This window comes from Martes martes (genome assembly GCF_963455335.1).
Source record: "Martes martes genome assembly, chromosome: 1".
NCBI lineage: Eukaryota > Metazoa > Chordata > Mammalia > Carnivora > Mustelidae > Martes > Martes martes.
In genome coordinates, this window is record NC_137888.1 from 2,130,614 (window position 1) to 2,151,334 (window position 20,721).

Genomic DNA, 20,721 nt, shown 5'->3' on the forward strand with positions numbered 1-20,721 from the left:
AAGCTCAACGCGGTCCCGCTGAAAAGCCCAGAAAGTTCCATCTGGAGCTCAGGAACTCGCTACTGACGTTCACACGGAGAAGGAACCGAGCAAGAGGCAGGGGAAAACCATGAAAAAGCCTGGGGCCGAGGGCGCCTGGCCTGCCAGACGGGGCCGGACCGTTCGCCCTGCAGCCTTCGCAGCTCTGTCCCGGCCGCAGGGCAGGAGCCTCGACACAGAGCACAGATGTGCGGGTCGGGGGACTGAGCGGGAAACAGCCGCGGTGACGCCGTCCAAAGCCAGGGCCGAGGCCAGCCCGGACCCGGACCGCGCACAGCACAGAGCCTGCGGGACCGGGGCTCTGATCGAAGGCATAGGACCAAGCCCCGGTCCCCGAGACACACGGCCTCCAGCGCGGCTCCCGAAGGGCGGGCGGCTTGCACACGCCCGCAGCGCCGGGGTGGCGGGGCTCTGGGAACAGGCGGGCGACTCCAGGACAAAGGCGGCACAGGTGTGAGAGCCCAGGATACCCTGCAGTGCCCGAGTTAGAGAAGTCCCTGAAAAGGACCCAAGGGCCGGTCTGAAGTGACTCTCACTCCGAATCTGGGATGCACTGAGATCACAGTAAGGACAACAGATGGCAAAGCGTTACAAGGCACAGAAAGCCACGCGGGCTCCTTCCCAGAGGAGAACCCCGCGGAGCAGTGCTGGGGAGCTGGCTGCCGCCCTCTCAAGACTGGCCCGGAACACTCGTCGCTGGTGCTCGACCTACGCGGGAAAGCTGGACCAGGAGCAGGTTAACCCTGGGGTCTTACCGTGGCCCCCCAAGACGGCTTGTCAGCCGCAAGGGGAAACAGTGCCTGTAGCCAGAGAAACCTCGGCCACAACACCACATCTGACATCCCCGCCGAGGGGCCGCAGACGGAAGCAGTTAGCACCGCAGGCCTAGGATGGCCGTGCCTCGGCCTGGTCATGGGGTGGGCCCTGGCTGAGGCCTGGGAACATGGATGGTGGGAGGGTTCTCACCACCACGTGACAAGAGGCCCTCACTGGGCACCAGCTCTTTGCATAAACACTACGGCTTCTGACGAACACCTGCTCTCCCTCCGGGAGTCTAGAGTTTTGGTACGAGCCAGGCAGAGGGTGCCCACGTGCCTGAACCCCGACAAAAGCCCTGGGTGCTGACCTCTGACGAGCTCCCTGGCAGACGACCTGCCCCATGTGTGGCCACACTGCGGGTGTAAGCCCACCACGCATGGCAGACTCGACTGGGAAAGGTACAAAGCAAAATCCGCCCAGGGAAAAAGGTCCAGGAGGAAGCTTCCAGTCCTTCCTCTAAATCACACCACACTGTTTTGCACACTCAGATTCCGGGGAGGATCACGACACACAACGATCTGTGTACACTGGGTACCGCTAAGACAGGAAGGAAGGACCCCGGGACCGTCTCAGTGCACGACAGAAGAACTCTGTCAAGAGTGACCAGCCTCTGCCTGGATTCATAAGCACACGATGACACAGTACAAGTAAGGTCTCTGGACGTGTGTCCGTGGAGGGCCTGCTCTGGGGGCACGACAGCAGGGAAGCGGGGTGGTCCCCGGCCTCAGAAAGCCCACAACCAGCACAGACCCACGGGGAGAATGAAGTCGAGCGGCCACCGTGACAGTGAACATCCGGGGTTCGGAAAACCAACTGGGAGTAACACTAACAATCCCGAGAGGCCAGGAGGTCGCAGGGAGGTCCCAGGAACGCACGACACAGCGGGTGAGTTGTACCCAGTGGCTACCCAGAAGGCGACACATGGGCCCAGAGCAGAAACGTGGAGGGACAAAGCCACCGGGCCTGTGACTGAGGAAGGGGGAAAGAGGCACCAAGCAGAGACCATTAAAAGGTCAATCTGAAACATTAGAGTTGTCTGAACAAAAAGCTCGACTGGGGGATTCGCAACCCTATTCCGAGACGTTTCTGGGCGTTCCTCTCCGCCTGCGCATACTTACACAGCACTCCGTCCAGTAAACGTGAAGGAAGGGGAAGGTGAGTAGGGCCTTGTTTCCTTCTTTGGGCAGCAGCTCCTCTTTGAATTGAACAAAGTTAGATTCTAGGTGAATCATCTTTGGAGCCCGGCCATAGGACCTACAAACAATTTTTAAAACGTCACTAAGAAAAATGACTAGAGGGTCAGCAGAAAGAAAGGAGGGGGGGAAATCCAACAATAATTTAATCATATCCACGAATGCAAAAGTACATATACGCTATTAATCCTGAATTATGATGATAATACTCTGTCCAAAAGGATCGGACACCATCTGAGCATGGCGCATAGTTATGTGTCAAAGCTTCCCCATCAAGACTTTCACGTTACTCAGTGACACGTGCACAGCAATCTCCTGCTGAACCAGGGCCACGTGCGACAACACAGACGGCTGAGAACAGTGGTATTACTCGGAGTAGTATCTCTATTACTGAATCTCTAAGTCACTATTAAAAAAAAAAGGTTCCCAAAAGTCAAAAGCGCAGTTTGAAGATATGAAAGCTTTAAACCACACAAATCCTTTTACGATCACCTTTATGACCCAAAACAGAGCTGCCTGCCACCTCCTGCGGGAGGAACATAGAGCGAGCCCACTGCCCTCGGCCTCCCCGCCACCCCCCGGCCCCCCAAGGGAGGGACACAGAGAGAGCCCCCCGGCTGCTGACCTCGGATCTACAGCATGGCTATTTCATTATCTTCTAAAACGGACGTTCGCCTCCATGTATCTTTCCTCCACACTTGTATTTTCCACTTTAGTAACTGTGTCTCTGGCACATCGCTAACCTGGATTCTAGTATTTTTTTCGTCCAATCTAGAGGCTCTAACACACTGAAACTAGCCATATTGAACGCGATTACGCTGATGCTTGAACCTGCGTACTTTCTATGGCTCTTTCCCCCTGTCCTTTGTGAGACTAATCAAGTTTTCTTTTTCCGTCCTTTTTCTCTGCTGGTTTGAAAGTTGCGCCATCTATTTCTATTCTGTTGTTGGTTACATTTTTATTTTTAACATGCATAAACTTAAATATTTCTTTTAAAGCCGGGAGGAAGTGTCTACCCTCTCCCTGAACCAGACAAGTACACTTCCTCCTCTCTGCTTTCTTCCCCACATCTATAATGTTGGACTTAATTTTTGAAAGGACTGACGGCTTCAGTTTAGCAAAATATCTTTATGACTTGTTTGCCGGCGACCGCTTCCCTCCTCTGAATTCGGGGAGCATTTTCCTTGCTGGGGCGCCGTGTCCTTTCACTACTTCAGGGCGGTGAGACTTGTGACCGCGCGTGACTTCTCAGCCACCTGCCGGTTGTAGCAGGCACCGAGCGCAGCGTGGGAACGGCCCCTCCGGACAGCACAAGGGAAGCTCCGAGCGGCCAAACGCGACGCACCCCGGGGCCCCCGTGGCTCCCGGGCCCCCCGACAGACAAAGCCGTCAGGCCAGCCTCAGCGGGGCCCCAGGCCCACAGGCAGGGAGGGGAGGGGGCGGACTCGGCGCTCCCTTGGGCCCGCGCGCTGGGGCAGGGCACACCTCGAGGCTGGAAGGCGTTCGCCATCGGTGCTCTGAGAAGGGCCGGCTCTGCAGCTGCGTCTTCCACGTTGTCGGGACCGCAGATCTGGTTTCCTTTTCTGTTTTCCCGACGTGGCCTCTGGTTTGCTGTGCTTTGCTTTCAGTCCACGGGACTTTCCGTGGGCACCAGCAAGCCCCTGATTCGCCTCTGGGAAAACCCTGACCTTCGTTGCTCGGATCCTGCCTGTCACCCGTCCTCCGCCCTCCGCTCTGAAACTTCCGGCTGTGGCCCACATCTCGGGGTGTCCCTGCACCCCCGTCTGCAGCTCTGCGCCCCCGTCCCCTGTGCAAGGGGGCAGGGCTTCGCAGCTCCGTCTTCCCACTCCCCAACGTGCTCTCCTCCATACAGCCGTTCGCCGCATTGAGGAAAATCTTGGCTTCGAGCTTAGGTCCGGGGTCTCCTCAATTATCTGAACATTCTGATCACAGTCACTGCACCTGCTTTAACATGTCAAACAGTGTCAAAAGGCCATTCTCTCTCTCTCTCTCTCTCTCACACACACACACACACACACACGCAGCTGCCTACCCCGGTCTCCTCCGGTCCCCTCCTGTACTAGTTTTCCTAGAGCTATTCCGACAAGTTACCACAAACCCAAAGGCTTAAAACAATATTAACTGGGGCGCCTGGGTGGCTCGGTGGGTTAAGCCTCTGCCTTCAGCTCAGGTCATGATCTCAGGGTCCTGGGATTGAGCCCCGCATCGGGTTCTCTGCTCAGCGAGGAGCCTGCTTCCCTCTCTCTGTCTGCCTGCCTCTCTGCCTACTTGTGATCTCCGTCTGCCAAACAAATAAATAAAATCTTTAAAAAAAAAAAACATCAATTCTCTCACCGCTCAGGGGGCCAGAAACAGTAAATCAAGGCTCTGGCAGCGTTGCCCCCCCACCCCGGAGAGTCGGCGGGAGAACTCACTCCTCATCCCTCCTACCACCGGCAAACCCGGGCAGTCTCTGTTTGGGGCCCCTCACGCCCGTCTCTGCGGCCATGTCCATGTGACTGCTCCTCGGCAAGTGGCTGTGTCTTCCCAGGACACCCATCATCGGACTCAGGGCCCCCACTCCTCTGGGATGGCCTCATGGGATCCTCGTTCCGAATGAACCCACACCCAGCTTGCAGATGGACACATGCTCTAGCAGCCACCACTCAGCCCACAGTACCTCCCCCAACGCCATCCTTTTGGACACAACGTCCAAGCGTCCGTGACGGAAGCAGCAGGCTCAGCTCTGCCCGCCCATCTCTTGCCCGTGCCCCAGCCCCCCGGCTCTGTGGCCCCCCAACTAAATGCAGCAGTGCTGGTGTCTGGAGCCTGGCACCTCGCTCTGGTGATAGTTTTATGATGTGCTATTGGTCTTCCCACATTCTCAGCTCCCGGACCCGCCACTCCCCGTGTCGCACCCCCCACCCCGGCTCTCCGACAACCGCAGAGCCCGAGCCTCGGCCGCCAGGTCCTCCCTCCAGCTGGCGTCCCTCGGAAGAGCTCCTGCTCCAACCAGGAAGGCACCGCGGGGCCCGTCTCCTCCGGGGCGGCGTCCGGTCTGTGCCACGATGAGTTCTCGACCGTCCCGCAGGGGGAGCTCCGGGGAGGCGCAGAGCTCTGCCGCCTGGCCGCCCCTGCTCCGATCCAGACGGGTCGCCGTCAGAACGGCCCTTCTCCCCGCTCCCTGCGGAGCCTCGAATCCACAGGGCCAGAGCTTGTCCGTCCACAGCCGGAGCCACAGGCCGGCGCGGAGGTGGCCCTGCGAGATCTGTCCCTCCCGGCACCGTCGCCGGCGTCTCCAGGAGCCGCCTTAGCGGATGTGGGGTGCACGGGCTCAGCCGCCTCTCCCGAGACCTCCGTCTCTCGTCCTTGTCTGGGGAAGGTGTCCAGTCTCCACCGCGTCGCCCTCGTGCGCTCTGTCCCTGCGCCCTCCCGCCTCGTCAGCCCTTCGTCCGGCTCGGGCGGGTGCAGGGAGGCGACCAGAGGAACACACACGAGATCCACAGCCTCTCCTTGTCTCCTACGGACCCTCATCTTGTTTCGTGGACACACTCTTCGCTCGTCTCTCTGAAGGGTTAAATACCGCGTATCGGAAACCTCTCCAGACTCCTCTGCGGGGCTGTCGTCTCTCGCGAACCGCACGGCCTCCTTGGATGCTGAACGGTTCTCCCAAGTGCTGTCTGCTCCGTACGCGCGATTCAGGAATCACCCGCACGCCTCCCGACACACCACCAGACACAAACACGAGACCAGCTCCCGTCTCCGGACCCCCAGGAAGCCACAGCGGTTCTCCGCGGTGGCAGGCTGCACCCGGCGGGGAGAGGGAAATGATGCAGCAAGAACGGGACGACACGAGCAGGACCAACCACCGGAGACGTGCGCGCACCTTGACTAAAATCGGACTTTCCCGTACTAACAAGTCAAACTCCAAACGGTTTCTAGAAATAACAGCTCATCTTAGCAGAAGTAAGTTTTCCAACAGGATAATTCAAATGTGGACTACTCCGAACAAGTCATGAGACAATCACATGCAAAAGGACAAACAGGATGGCTGGTCTGGTGCGTACCCCCTAATTTATAAATAACATTTTTCTGCATACTTCCTCACCCTTAAGAAAGGAGCCCAGGAGCCCAGGGAGGGGAGCTCTTGCTGAGACCATAGGTAAAGGCCATGTGTTCTGCTCTAAAGTGGAGCCTGTGCCTTTAAGACCCTCTGCTGCAGACTCTGAACTCAAGGAGACAAACCAGCGTTGCTGGAGGGGAGGGGGTGGGCGATGGGGTAACCAGGGACGGGCATTAAGGAGGGCACGGGATGTAACGAGCACTGAGTGTTCTATGTCACTGATGAATCACTTACCTCTACCTCTGGAGCTAATAATACACTGTGTGTTAACTAAACTGCATTTAAATAAAATTTTTTTTTTAAAAAAAAGATACTCTGATGCACCATGAGGAATCAGAGGTCGTTCCTATAAAAGCGGGCCTTTAACTCAAAAGAACTGTCTTGTTTCCACCGCCTCATGTTTCAGTAAGAAAATCAACATAACCTCTCGCAAGTGAGGTCCACGACTATGGGACCACTCGGTTTCTTTACAGGACACCTTACAACTCAGGATCTAGCTTTCACCCCCTTTCTTGCTCACAGAGATGTCTACAAAACCATGAGGAGATAAAGCCAAAGAACGAACGTGCCCCACCTTCTCCATTCCATCGGCTCTCTCGGAAGCTGCTGGGAAAGCGTCGGATAAATAGAGGTAAATAAGTTCTGATCTCCAGCACCTACAACAGGAATAAAGAGAAATCCAGTTACGACATTTTTAGGTGAATACGGGCAAAATGGGCTCTAAAATTTATTGACTTGGTACCACTTGAGACAATTTTATATTTAGTAAAATGACATCACAAAATAAGATTGTCGAACACCTTTAAATAACTCATCTCAAGAAAACCCAGCTCTTGGCCCCCACAGTCTAACTTCACCCTACGACACCTCCGTGCGGTGCGCACGATTTTCCCCGAGGACAACGAGGGTCAGGGAACGAGGCTGGGAGACGCCGAGCACCTGCTCAAGGCCACAAAGCTAAGGAGAGAGGCAGCTGGCGCCCGTCCACCAGCCACCTCCTGAGCGTGTGACCCACAGCCATTGCTTTCTTCTGCTTGACGTGAACAGCCACGGATGACCCACCAGAAAGGAAACGCCGAGAAGTGAACGTGAACTTCTTCACCAAAATAAACTCATGACGCATCCAGATGCTGGACGGAGCTAAAATGGACATAGGACACTCCGTGTGCGCACACGACCCACAGGACACCTGGCGAGCCTTCCCTGAGTCAGTCCTCACGGTAACCGCGCAGGAGGGCAAGCGCCACCCCGTTTCACAGGCCAGGACGACGAGGTCTGAGAGGCCAACGCATCTGGAGCACAGCCCTCGCTCACGGTGGACCCCAGCTCTGAGTGCAGGGGTGAGTTTTTAACTCAGCTCTTATCTCAGCGTTAACAGACTGCAAAGTCCATTAGCTCTCCAAAACTGACAGGATAACCACATCACACTTAGGCTAAAGAAGAACCTTTTAATATAGACCAGTCGAACTCTTACGCTGCAGGATCGTCAAACTCGAAGCAAGACCATGAGCCAAATTGCTTTTGTATTGATCTTAAAGAAATCATTGGGAATTGATGTGGGCCATTAACACATCTGCTTATTTTGCTATCATGAATATATATATATACACACACACACACAAAAGACCTCCCCCACACCACATAAGGATATCAAGTCACTGCTGAGAGCAGCGACACTTCCGGGCAGCCAGCATCAGAGGCGGGGGCCGGGGGAGGAAACGGGCGCTGAGAGCCCCTTGGCCGCGGTCTTCTCAGAGCCACGCCATCTCCTAGCTGAGCGCCTGCGCCTGGGGACAGCGCCACCCCTGCTGAGCCTCAGCGGGCCGCCTGGGGAGCGGAAGTGAGATGAGAACACCCTGGGCTGTGGCGAAGGTCAAATGAGTGAACCCAAGTAAACCACCTTGAACCCCGGGCCTGCCACGAAGTAGTCTGGGCTACTCTTACTACATTTTTTGTCAGAATAAAAACAAATTTTTATGTTTTAACGTATCATTTTTCATCGTATTCGTTTATTTGGTAGTCATCTTAGAAACCATTATAGTAAGAAAATAATCAATTAGCCTCAGACTTCTTACCTTGGATTGCCATTCCTATGGCCTCCTTAAAATTAAAAGGTTCCAGGGTTAATGTACAAAAGCAACTGCTCTTCTGCCAAGTAGCAGGATGAGGCCCTCTCCTGCTTCGCTTGCGTTCACCGGTCCTCGTCCTCGTCCCAAAGGCTCGCACGAGTACACACGGCTCCAGAGAGCCTCCTATGTGCCCCACGTACCCCCCTCGGAAAACCCTACCAGAACGATAAAACTCATCTAAATGGAGACCATAAAGTTAATTTTCCTGACACGCTCTCGTGGCATAAACCTTTAATTTGTGTCCTAAATTTAATCTGAAAAGATTACAGGTCAGCTAGCATAGTAACTGCGGACTTAAATATGACTGTTCAGCCTCAGGGTCTTATACACTGAGCTGTGCCCCCCCCCCCAAAATCCATGTAGAATCCCAACGCTTGGTGGCTCTGAATGTGACTGTACTGGGAAATCACGTCTGTAAAGAGGTGACCGCGTTACATGAGGTCTTTCGGGCCTTCAGGCTCTGATCCAATCTGACTGGTGCCCCCTTACAAGGAGAGAAAATGCGGGGACACAGAGAGATTTTAGGGGTGTGAACAGCTCACGGGAGGACACAGAGATAAGACAGCCATCTACGAGGCAAGGAGGGAAAGCCCCAGCTGCGGACACCTTGAACTTGGACTTCCAGCCTTCAGAACCTCCAGCTTCCCGTTGGCCGGTTTCAGCCTCGCGGGCTGGGCCCCTCGGCTGCTCATTACAGCGCCCCAGCGGACGAACACGGCACCCCCTGATCTACACTTGAAGGTCAGATTTTTCAAACGCACCGACTGAGAACGAAGAAGAGCTACCCTGATTTTCCAGAACGCACACCCATCATTATCCTCAGAGCCTCCGTCTTGGTATCGAGGATCCTGCAACCCCGAGACGCCCCTGAACACGGGCTCCGGAGAGCAGGGGCAGGAAGGAGACAGCAGAGTGCAAGCACGACTGTCCGGAGGAGCCACGTCTACACTCCTGGGACAGGTGATGAACCAACCAGACACACGCGGTAGAAGCCCCAACAGCCCGATCACGACGGAGCCAAGGCCTTAGAGCTCAGAGGTCTGAACTAGAAGAAGACAGAGCAACTTCCCAGCTGATGGCTGTCAGAAAGCAGCTACTCAGAGCAAAAAGGAGGCTTTCGGGACTGATGCGCCCAGCGTCAGAGATCCCTGTGCAGAAAACGCCTGTGCTAATTTTTCCACCTCAAGAGGCCTATTAAAAGACTGAAGTCAGAGTATTTATTGTAACAACTAAGATCCCTCTTTGTATGTGTGAGAAAGGGGGGACTCCTCAAAATAGTTAATAAGGGTCCTTCAGAGCACAACTACTAACATGAACATCTCACCCCTGCATGTGCGTCTAACATGCCCCCGTTCTCATCACTAGAGGGGACACATCTAGGGGGCAGCTCCGGGGGTGTGCGGCCCACCGCAGTCATCCTCGGCCCCTGGCCAGTATCCGAAAGCGGCTGTGCCCTGGCAGGAGAGGGAGAAGCGGGGACAGGCACCGGGGCCACTCAAATGGGAAGGGAAACACTGGGACAGTCGCCCTGCTGGGAACACAGGGACACAGGCACTCGGGGTGTTGCCCAGACCCACCCGCACTTGCCCCAGGCCGAGAAGAGCCCAGCTCAGGCACCCCCCAACAAAGGCAGGCAGAGTCCCTGGTTTCTGATTATATGAACCTGTTTTCGTCTTATTCCTCCCACAGCAGGATTTTCTGGATTTTCTGGCCAGACCTTTGGTACTTCCTGAATTATTACTGCATTCTGAGATTTTTACCAGCATACATTTAAACGTATTAATCGTGCAATTTAAAACTTTTTATGCCAAGAGCAGATAAGACTGCTAATTAAACACAGAGGGAAAAGTAATTCAAAAAATACGATTTCAGTGATTTAAGCATAAATGGGTTGTATTTCAACAAATTCAACATTCTTCTTATACCTTTAAAACAAAAAGAAGGGGCACCTGGGTGGCTCAGTGGGTTAAGCCTCTGCCTTCAGCTCAGATCATGATCCCAGTGTCCTGGGATCGAGCCCTGCATTGGGCTCTCTGCTCAGCAGGGAGCCTGCTTCCCTTCCTCTCTCTCTGCCTGCCTCTCTGCCTACCTGTGATCTGTCTGTCAAATAAATGAATTTTAAAAATCTTTAAAACAAAAAGAATTGGGAACTCAGTTACAGAGAAAGTAATCAGTAACTTGGATCAACACTGAAAAGACACTAACGTGTCCAGTTGAGAAACTATCGATAACTACACATACCGATGCTTCTCTTGGGTTTGTGATCCCCAACAGTAAGACTGTAAGAAAACAGCTCTTTTTGAAATAACTCTCATCTTCAAAGAAGGTGATCATAGCAAAAATACAAACCTGCAGGCTGGACAGTCTTTCCTCACCCACGATGCTGTCACCGAGATGAGAGTCTAACCGAACGAAGCTTAACAGCAGGCCCAGCCCACCCCTGACCCCCACGCCGGCCACAAGCCGTCGCACAGCCCTACACCATTTCCATTAGTCTCCGGCGACCTGAAGAAAGGTGCAAACCTTCACCTTCCATCACTTTATCTCTGGGTCCACTACGACGACAAAGTCACAGTTACTTAGTGTCAAAACAAAAAGTCTCATTTTTAATTCTTAACACTAGATGGCAACGGACCAGAATCAACACGAAGCTGACCAGTCTAGGACCAGAGGCAACCCCCCTCCACGCCCGCCCCCTTGCTGAAGTCCACACCCAAACCAAACTGTCCCGCCAGGTTCTATCGGAGGGACAGGGACGAGGGGACAGGAGCGCTCACTTTCTGCATCTCAGGAACACAGGACACCTAAACTAAAAGGTACGGATTCTCTCTAACACAAAAGAAAACTGTTTGTACCTACATTCAAAAAGCTGTAAATTGGTTGCTGATGTTCCTATAATGTTTTTGCCACGGTTGTTAGAATATTTTAGGACTCAGTTATGACATTAAGATTGAATCTGGCACTGAACCGTCTACAGATAAAGTAGTTGAATTACCAAATGTGGTTTGAGTGCTCGACAGCTACAAATTACGCCTCGGGGAAATCACAAGGCTGAACTGAAAAGTTACTCTCCACTGGGAAGGACACAGGACTCTCACGCTTGTACAGTCATTACTCCCCACGATTTTTATTTTTGCCCAGACATGTGTTAAGGGCATTTGGAAATCTCTGACCTGGTCCTGTACTGTAATGTAACACTACGCTGGTACACTACAAGACCCGGAGGCGTAGGGTCAAGGACGGACCCGGTTGCTAATCAGGTGATCTTAAATAAAGAGATTATCCCGGATTATCCAGGTGGGCCAAGGTACCCAGAGCGGAGGATATTCCGTGGGGAGGCGGGAGGCAGAAGGCCAGAACCCAAGAGCTGGTACCACGAGAAGCACCGAACAGGTCACTGCGGGCTTTGAAGATGGAAGAAGGGCCGTGAGCCAAGGAATGTGGGAAGCCTCCAGGAGCTGGAGAAGGACAAGGGAGGCATTCTCTTCCGGAAGGAATCAGCCCTGCCAACCCCCTGATTTTAGCCCACTGGATCCATTTCAGACTTCTGACCCCCAGAACCCTAAGATAAATACATTTCTGTATTGTTTGGCAATTCATCTACAGAGGCTCTGTCGAAGCTGCTTGGCTGAAGGAACACGTTCCAGAAGACCTTCCGTCAACAGCGAACACTTTTTTTTTTTTTAAGATTTTATTTATTTATTTATTTGACAGACAGATCACAAGTAGGCAGAGAGGCAGGCAGAGAGAGTGGGGGAAGCAGGCTCCCTGCTGAGCAGACAGCCCAACGCGGGGCTCGATCCCAGGACCCTGGGATCATGACCTGAGCCGAAGGCAGAGGCTTTAACCCACTGAGGCCCCCCAGGCGCCCCAACAGCGAACACGTCTGTCATCAGCTGGCCAGTTACCAGCCCTTAAACACACAAAGCTATGAAATCTCATGAAAATATGAAAGGGTCAGGACACTGTGACCACTAGAAAGCGGCAGAGAAAACCAAAAGGTTCAGCCGGGCTGCAGCGGACGGGCAGCTTTCCTCACAGCACACACACCTTCCGGGTCAGTGTTTTGCTTCGGACATTTACCTTGAGTCAAAGATCGTACATCAAGTCTTTAAATACTTGTTGATACCCTCAGACAGCATGATTTTTCTTCAAATTCTTTAGTATAATCTTAGGAAAGGGACAGAGTAACTCTTCCCATAAAACACACCTCGTACTTTATCCCAAGTGGTTGAAGGCATCCAGGCTATTTTAGACTGTTAGGGAAATGGGTGTCTTCAAATACTTCGTGGACAACGTCTTAATTCAAGGGCATCAGGTCTACCCTGCAGGACTCCACAGCCCCCCCCCCCCGCCTCCCTGCATTAAGGGGTGGCAAAGACGGGGGAGGGGCGGATTGTAGCTCAACAAGAAGCAAGTGCTAGGTGCGAGACCCGCACTGGGGCACTGAGTGTTCCCCCCCCTCTGAGCACCTCCTCGCAGGGACTCTAGAAGCTACACAGAGTGGCTGGGCTAAGACCGGGTGACCAATTTCAAGGCCCTTCCCAGCAAGGGATCCTATGAGTCTACCTTTGAACAAATAAGTCCACAGAAACATATACTTTACCTGGCCTCTGTTGTATAGAAAAATGTTCAGAGAGAGCCGTTCTTTAAGCATGCGGTTAACCAAAGAAAGCTAGAGTTCACCAGGGAGCAGCACACTCCTGTTTGAAAACAGGGGTTGATTAAAGAGAGCACGGACAGTCGCCCTAACGATGCCTGTCCCTGCCCAGAGACCACACACGAATGAACTGTTCCTCAACAGCTTCTGGCTGAACAGACTTGCAAATGAAGGATACAGACATCCAAGGTCACGAGCTGGGAAGGCATGTCAGCCGGGTCAGCCGTGTGTACGGCGTATGCGCTGCACGTCCCGTACAACACCACAACACCGGCGCAGGGAAGAAAATTAATGCTTCACATCGGCAGCTCTCTCGTGGGGAAAACCGACACCAAACGCATCGTCGTGGTCCTCCCAGACTGTCTGCACAGCAAAGGCTTCACATTTGGGACTCGGAGGTGGGGAGCGGGGTTCAGGAGAAAAAACACACGAGATCCAGATGTCATCCAGATTCTAGAAGTAAAAGCCAAGGCTTAGTCTGTGCCCTGAAATGACTGGGCACCGGACCGGCTTCTGCGCACACACACTGCCCTCCCTTCATGGCGAGGCACAGGCCTGACACGAAACAAGCCTCCTGCTGCCGAGGCCACGTTGGAAGAAAGGTAATTCCTACAGTCAACCTGATGGGGATGGTGGGGATGGCCTTTACCTGCCGGTCAGCAGTCCTGCCCTAATGCCCATTTTAGATCACGCATCGGAACGTCCTACCCTTTCCTTGCTGGCGGTCAAGTTACGCCCACTCCATCCGGCTTCCAGCTTGACCCCGACCCTCACTGCGAGGCACGTGCACATGGTCACCCGCCCACGCTGTTTCTCCCTCTCCCAGGAGCCAGTCTCTGTACCACTGACTCCCCCCGGGGTGGGGTCAAAGGGGGAAAAGTAGAGAATACGTCTGCGGTAACTGAACTGCACACCTAGGAGTTTGCAGAAAAGGAACCAAAGCTTGTACACAGAGAACAGAGAGACGAGGTCCCACAGAGACAAGATACGCAGCTCCGAAGTCTTTGTCTTTTTCAACAGGAAAGACAACTGAGCACACACCACGAGCACCTCGAGGTTTCAGCAGACGCTTCTACCCAGGAGGCCAATGGGCCCGTTCTCTGGAGCTCAGAGACCAAACACAACCCAAACGTAAGGAGCAGAGACAAACGGAAGGTCTGGATGAAGGCATCTGAATGCGAGAGCGGGGAAGAAGGAGCCTGAACAGTTCACAGATTTTCACGTAAAGAACTACAGGGTGACCGCAGCAGTTGGGATCACAGCGTTTCCAGCTCAAGAGATCTGCCTGCTTCAGGCCCAGCCCTGCCCCGGGGCTCTGGAGAGACCGGCTCCTGAAACCCTCCTTTCCCCAGAGTTCCCAAAGACCACTTTCTCAGTGAGGTCTGGCTGCCGCTTCGAAAAGGTTCACCATTACCAAGAGGAATTTAGCGATATTCAGCAAAATTACGAGTTTAACACGGCCCCAGCGATCCCTGAAGGAATCCATCCCAACAGACGCACCACGAGGCTGTCTGATTCAGGACTATTTGAAAGAGCAAGAGACAAAACCATCCAGTTTCCCGACAGGACCCGAGGAGTGTAAACCGCGGAACACCCATGATCCACACGACGGACGGAGCTCTGCACGACTCAAAGTCCAACAGGAAGGATCTCCAGGAAGTGCTGAGAGAAAAAGGGAGGCAGGGGAACCGTGTCTTGGTCTGTGACCTCCTTTCTAAGAAGGGAAGTACGAATGCGTATGAATTTTTTTTTTTCAACGGCAGAAGGATATTTAGGTGAGGACAGTCAGGGTAGAGAGGACAGAAATCTATGCTCCAAAGCTTGCTTGGAAGATCTGGTTGTGAGAGCATGTAAATATTTTATATGATTACAAAACAAAGTTAAATTTTAAAAAAGCTTTCTCTAAAAATATCAGGAAAAAAAGAAAAAAGAAAACAAAGGGAGTTAATGTGCGCACGGCCAGCAGCAGAGCCCCAGAGGAAGGACAAGGCTGGCCGGCGGCCCGTGCCTCCTGCTGCGAGATGTCCAAGCGCCGCAGAGAACACTAGAAGAATCTGAAATGTGTGCTCACGAGTCACTCCTGGTGGCAAAGTGGCAGAGGCCGTACAAGATGGGATCAGGGGCTCCTGGACCTGCAGTGGCCGCTAGGGGTTTGTGAGAAGTGACTGTTCCCAGGCCCGGCCCTCGGAACAGAAACTGGAGAGGAGCCCGCTGGGGGACTGAGAGGCAGCTCCAGTCTGACAGCGCTCTACCTCTGTCACCCCCAAGTCTCCGCAGAATGGGAAGAAAGAAAACACAGAAGATCTAGTGGTTCACTAAAACCGCCGAGTCCTGGGGCGCCTGGGTGGCTAAGCATCTGCCTTCGGCTCAGGTCATGATCTCAGGGTCCTGGGATCGAGCCCGCATCGGGCTCCCTGCTTCCCCCTCTCTCCCTGCCTGCCTCTCTGCCTACCTCTCTGCCTACTTGTGATCTCTGTCTGTCAAATAAATAGATTTTTTAAAAAATCTTCAAAAAAAAAAAAATGCCGAGTCCTGAAATCGACTCACAAGGACCCAGGGAACTTCGGGGCGTGCCTCACCTCTGCATTCCCAGCTCTGGCCCTGAAACGAAGACTCAGCGGCAGTCAGCAGCCCAAGCATATCAACTAAGGTCTTAGAAAACCTTTCCTCACTAAAAAGAAGCAGGGCTCCTTGGAGAAAGGGCGGACTCCAGGGCCAAGGCTGGAAATGAGTCTGGAACACGTTAACAGCAGAAACTCACAAAGACTCTTACAATTCAGAGGCCGACGAAACAGCAAAGACGGAACCACGGGCAGGTCGGCAAGGACGGCACCGGCCACCAACTGAAACAAAGCAGGTGGGGGGTGCCTGGGTGGCTCAGTGGGTTAAAGCCTCTGCCTTCAGCTCAGGTCATGATCCCAGGGTCCTGGGATCAAGCCCCGCATCGGGCTCTCTGCTCAGCGGGGAGCCTGCTTCCTCCTCTCTCTGCCTGCCTCTCTGCCTACTTGTGATCTCTGTCAAATAAATAAATAAAATCTTAAAAAAAAAAAAAGCAGGTGGGTTTAAATCCTTAAATTCATAATGATACTTTAAAAAAAAACAAAAGGTAAATGATCACCACTGGAGGACACTCCCTGTGAGTGCGTGAACCCACACAACCCACACCACTGGACGAGCAAGCAACACATGTACACACCATTGCTTAAAAGGTTCTATTTATTTGAGAGGGAGAGAGAGAGCACAAGCAGGGGGAGCAGCAGAGGGAGGGGGAGGAGCAGGCTCCCTGCAGAGCAGGGAGCCCGATGTGGGGCTCGATCCCAGGACCCTGGGCAGGCCTTAAACCGACTGAGCCACCCAGGCACCCCACACACACTTTCTACAATCCTGCCAATCTGTGCCCCACAGGGCATGAGCCACGGAAAGGCCATTCCCATCAGAGAGACCCCAGTGGGGCCGGCACGCTACTGGTGGAGAAGACCATCTTGCCAAAAATGTCCAACCTGCACCTGACCCAGCTTCTGGCTCTGAGGACCCTCTTCCAGGAGACACAGAACCCCGAGGACGGAGGGCACCCCGGGACACAGCTGGCCAAGCGGGGGGAGTGAGCATGACAGGCCACAGGCCCGAGCCGGGGCTCTTCCGTGAACCACCCAAAGAAAGGGGAGACGGAGGGAAACCCGAGATTTGAAGCCAGACAGAGAGCAGGAGCTCCAAACCTTATTTGGACACCAATTAATTCAAAGAGCTTAAAAGAAAAGGACGTTGAAGACACACTGAAAATGTAAAAGCTGAGTATTTGACATTTGGGAAAAATTTTTTACGTGTGATAAAGGCTTTACAGTTATGCTTTTAAAAGTCCCGATCTCCTAGCAATACGCCGTCTTGAGGGACACACCGTCTCAGCTCGGGCTGCCAGGACGAAAGACCACGACAGGGTGGCTTCACCAACACCGACCTGTCCCCCCAGTTCCGAGAGCCGAAGTCCAAGGTCAAGACGCCGGCCGCTCAGGTCCGGGTGCTACCGCCCTCCCGGTTCGGAGGCGGCCCAGCGTTCGTCCTCTTCCAGCCCGCTCACCCTCCAAACACCCCGGCTCCAAACCGTCACACTGGCCTTCAGGGCTCCAGGACACGAGAGGGGAGACAACGCTTCGGCCCATAACACACGCACTTGCGGGTACGTGACGTCACGCTCGGGGTCTGCTTCGGAAGAACACGGGGTTGGCGGGAACAGGCGCAGACAGGGGCAGGACTGGCCGATCCTCCCAACCGCTGGAGTCGGGGACGGGTTCGTGGGGTTCCATTATACTACTGCACTTCGGCACACACTTGCCAACCTCCCATCGTGGAAAGCGCGACACGCTCCAACTCTCCCGCCTCCCTGTCCTTTTCTTTCTTCGGCAGCACTGATCACGGATTGCACAATTCGCTCTTTGTGCCCACCGCGTCCCTCCTCCCGGCGGACTGGAAGCTCCACGAGGGCTGGGGTCTCTGCCGACAGATGGGACCCAAACCCCGACGACGGTGCGGGGCCTGGGAGCACAGCGTGCACCTGCTGACCAGGGAGCTCGGCCGGGCCCCTTGGACGTCTACACCAGCCAGCGCCGGGCCCCGGAGCCCGGGACACCCTGCGGCGGCGGCGCCGGCACTGCTGGCTGTCAGATTACGGTCTCGGGATACGAATGCAATTTTAGAACGGGGGAGACTGCGCTGGCGACGTCCAGCGTGGCTGACTGATCCGTGCTTCGACTGCTGAACCAGAGGAAGCGAGGTTTCTGTTTTACTGAACTGGGCGGCAACGGCTTTCTCTGAGGGGTAACTTTAGGGACGAGCCCCCCTTCCTTCCATGTGGGCAAATGGTGTCTGCCTCCCCGGCTGCTCTGGGAAGCCGTGGCAGAGGAGAAGTCGGGCACCCGGCTTCTGGTCCTCCCTGCGCCGTCACACCCCAAGGGCTCAGGCACAGCGGAGCCGGCCTTCGGGGCTTCTGCCTCAAAATGACCCCTGACGGCCGACTCTGTTGTTCCCCTCCCTGCTTGCAAACTTACTAACTGATCCAGCTGGTCTAAAAGTGCCCATGAACGGTGCACGGTGAGGTAGTAAAAATTACTACCCCAACGGGATATCGTTAGTGCCAAGGCTCTACCTAAAATCTTAGCTCTAAAATATATCCAACTGCTTCCAAGTACTAAACGGATCTGCTAAAAACAAGAAAACTTTCCAAACATACAACAGTTCCCAGTGAGACCGAGGTCTAAACCTGCTGTCAGTTTCTTTGTAATTTCTCTAGTCACTCTTTTTTTTCTTTAGTTTTGCAAACAAGGGCCTAAAATAACATGAAGGAACAAAACATTACGGAACATAAGCCCAAAAAGCCAAATAAAGGCATTTGTTTCCCAAGGGGAAAATAATCAAGGAAGGAGAGACTACAAAAAATGTTCACTATTTCTAAGAGATCATCCCACCTTGGGTCAACATCTAGAGCCCCAAGTCCCAGATGCCCAGGAATCATTCCCCTGGCCAAGAGTGGACGAGGACAAACCTCTACAGATAGAAGCAGCGATATAAAACCAGAGAAGCCCGGCAGATGCTGGCTGCTAAGCACCAGGACGCCACGGCAGACACCGCGAAGCAGGGAAGGAACGCGGTCCCGGAACGACGTGTCCACGCCTGAGCCCACGCCTGAGCCCGAGAACCTGTGGATGGATCTCCTTTGGAAAAAGGATCTTTGTAACTGTAATGAAGTTCAGGATCTCAAATGAGATCACCCAGATGATCTGGGTGGGCCCTAAATCCAGTGACAAGTGTGGTGACGAGGGACCGGAGAGCAAATGCAGAGACGGTAGCCACGTGAGGACAAGGCAGAGAAGACAGCCGGAGCTGGAAGAGGCAGGAAGGACCCTCCCCCGGAGCGGCAGGAGGGAGCGCACAGCCGACCAACACCTTCACTTCCAACTTCTGGTCCCCAGACCCCTGAGAGAACTATTTCCCTTGCTTGAAGCCAGCAAGTTTCTGATCATTTGTGACAACAGTGCTGGGAAACTAATGCATATGGTATAAAGTACAAAAATAGAGAGCACATTTTTTCCTAATGCTACTCCAATTCATGTTTTAGACATGCTTTCGGTCACACCTCTCAAATGTCCGAGAAACACGGCTGAACACATAGTTCAGAAGGGGTCCCGCCAGCAATAAACACGTAAGAACTGCACTAATCATCAGGTAAATGCCCCCCAGACAACTACAACCACCTTGGCCTGGACAAAGACTCCAGAGAGAACATCGAAAGCACAATCCATGAGGAAAAAAGTGTAACTAGACTTCTTCAAAATGAAAAATGTACTTCAGGGGCACCTGGGTGGCTCAGTGGGTCAAGCCTCTGCCTTCGGCTCAGTTCATGATCTCAGGGTCCTGGGATGGAGCCCCACGTCGGGCTCTCTGCTCGGCAGGGCGGGGAGCCTGCTTCCTCCTCTCTCTCTGCCTGCCTCTCTGCCTACTTGCGTCTCTGTCAAATAAGTAAAAATCTTTTTTAAAAAATGGACTTCAAAAGACACATTAAGAAAAAACACAGTCAAAAGTTAGGAAAGAATATTTGCAAATAAATTATGGATCTGAAAAATGACACGTATCAGCAAATACCATGAACTCTTATAACTCAGTAATAATCTAATTTTAAGATGGGCAAAATATCTGAGTAAACACTTCATTCAAGAAGACGTACAAATGGCTTGTAAGAATAGGCAAAAAGGCTCAACTTCACTAGTCGTGAGGGAAATGCAAATTAAAACCCCAACCAGACAGCACTTCATGTCCACTCGGATAGCTAATAAAAGACAGACAAGTGTGTGTCCGCAGGAATACGGAGCCACCGGAACCCTCAACCACTGCTGGTGGGGATCTTAGACAGTACAGACTCGGGGACAATCTAGCAATTTCGTAACAAGGCAGACACCAGCTTATCACCCAATGCAGCAATTCCGCTCCTGCGATCTCCGCGTGAAGAACGGAACAGCGGCCCCCGCTTGGGCGTGCAAGTGCTCCCCGGCAGCTCTCCTCACAGCAGCCCCAGAGTGCAGACAACCCACACGCCCCTCGCCTGGCAAAGAGATAAACAAGACGGGGTCCACCCGTACGGCGGACCACCCGGAGATGAGAGAAGGAACACACGACAGAGGATGGCACGACCTCTACAGAGGAGGCCACTGAGCCTCCGAACACCGCTGAGTGAGGAAAGCCAGCCACGGGACTGCACGCCACGTGATCTCATGTCTAGAAACATCGGGAGAGCACCACTGTGGAGAGACAGAAAGCAGAGAGAGGTTGCCCACGCCTGGGGGGAGGAGTGGGGATCTCCTGCTAAGGAGCACAAGGGAACTGGACGGGTACTAGAGACGGACCACGGTGCTGGGGGCACAGCTCCGGGGCCGGATGGTGGAGGAACCTTCCAGCAGGCGGATGAAAGCTCCACGAAGCCATCAAGGTTGAGGCCGGTTTGGAAGGTTACACAGAGCTCCTCTCTCAAGGCTTCACGCAATTGCCGGCTGGGCAGTCCTTCCATCCTGCCTGCTCCCCTCAGATCCGAATCCGTGACCCAAAAGGCTTTGGTTTGGTCGTAAGTTTCTACTGACTTGTAGTACAGAAACCGTATCTGAACCCAGTTCTGAAGGACCAGTGCAGAGAAGACGGTCCCTAGCGTAGCAATGAGCCTCCTTTCTTCTGCTGGATTAACCTGGACGCCCGGGGTCCGAAGCCTGCGGAGAAGGT

General features: G+C 53.6%; 1 protein-coding gene across 1 annotated transcript in view; it reads right to left on the bottom strand.

Moving 5' to 3' along the window:
- Positions 1–20,721, bottom strand: part of TRAPPC10 (trafficking protein particle complex subunit 10) — a 77,869-nt gene that overhangs the window by 51,417 nt on the left and 5,731 nt on the right. Inside the window, exons 2-3 of the mRNA XM_080812390.1 lie at positions 6,749–6,830; positions 1,977–2,112 (exon numbers count right to left, since the gene is read on the bottom strand). Coding sequence (XP_080668516.1) covers positions 1,977–2,112; positions 6,749–6,830 — 218 coding nt within the window. The remainder of the gene's footprint in view (positions 1–1,976; positions 2,113–6,748; positions 6,831–20,721) is intronic.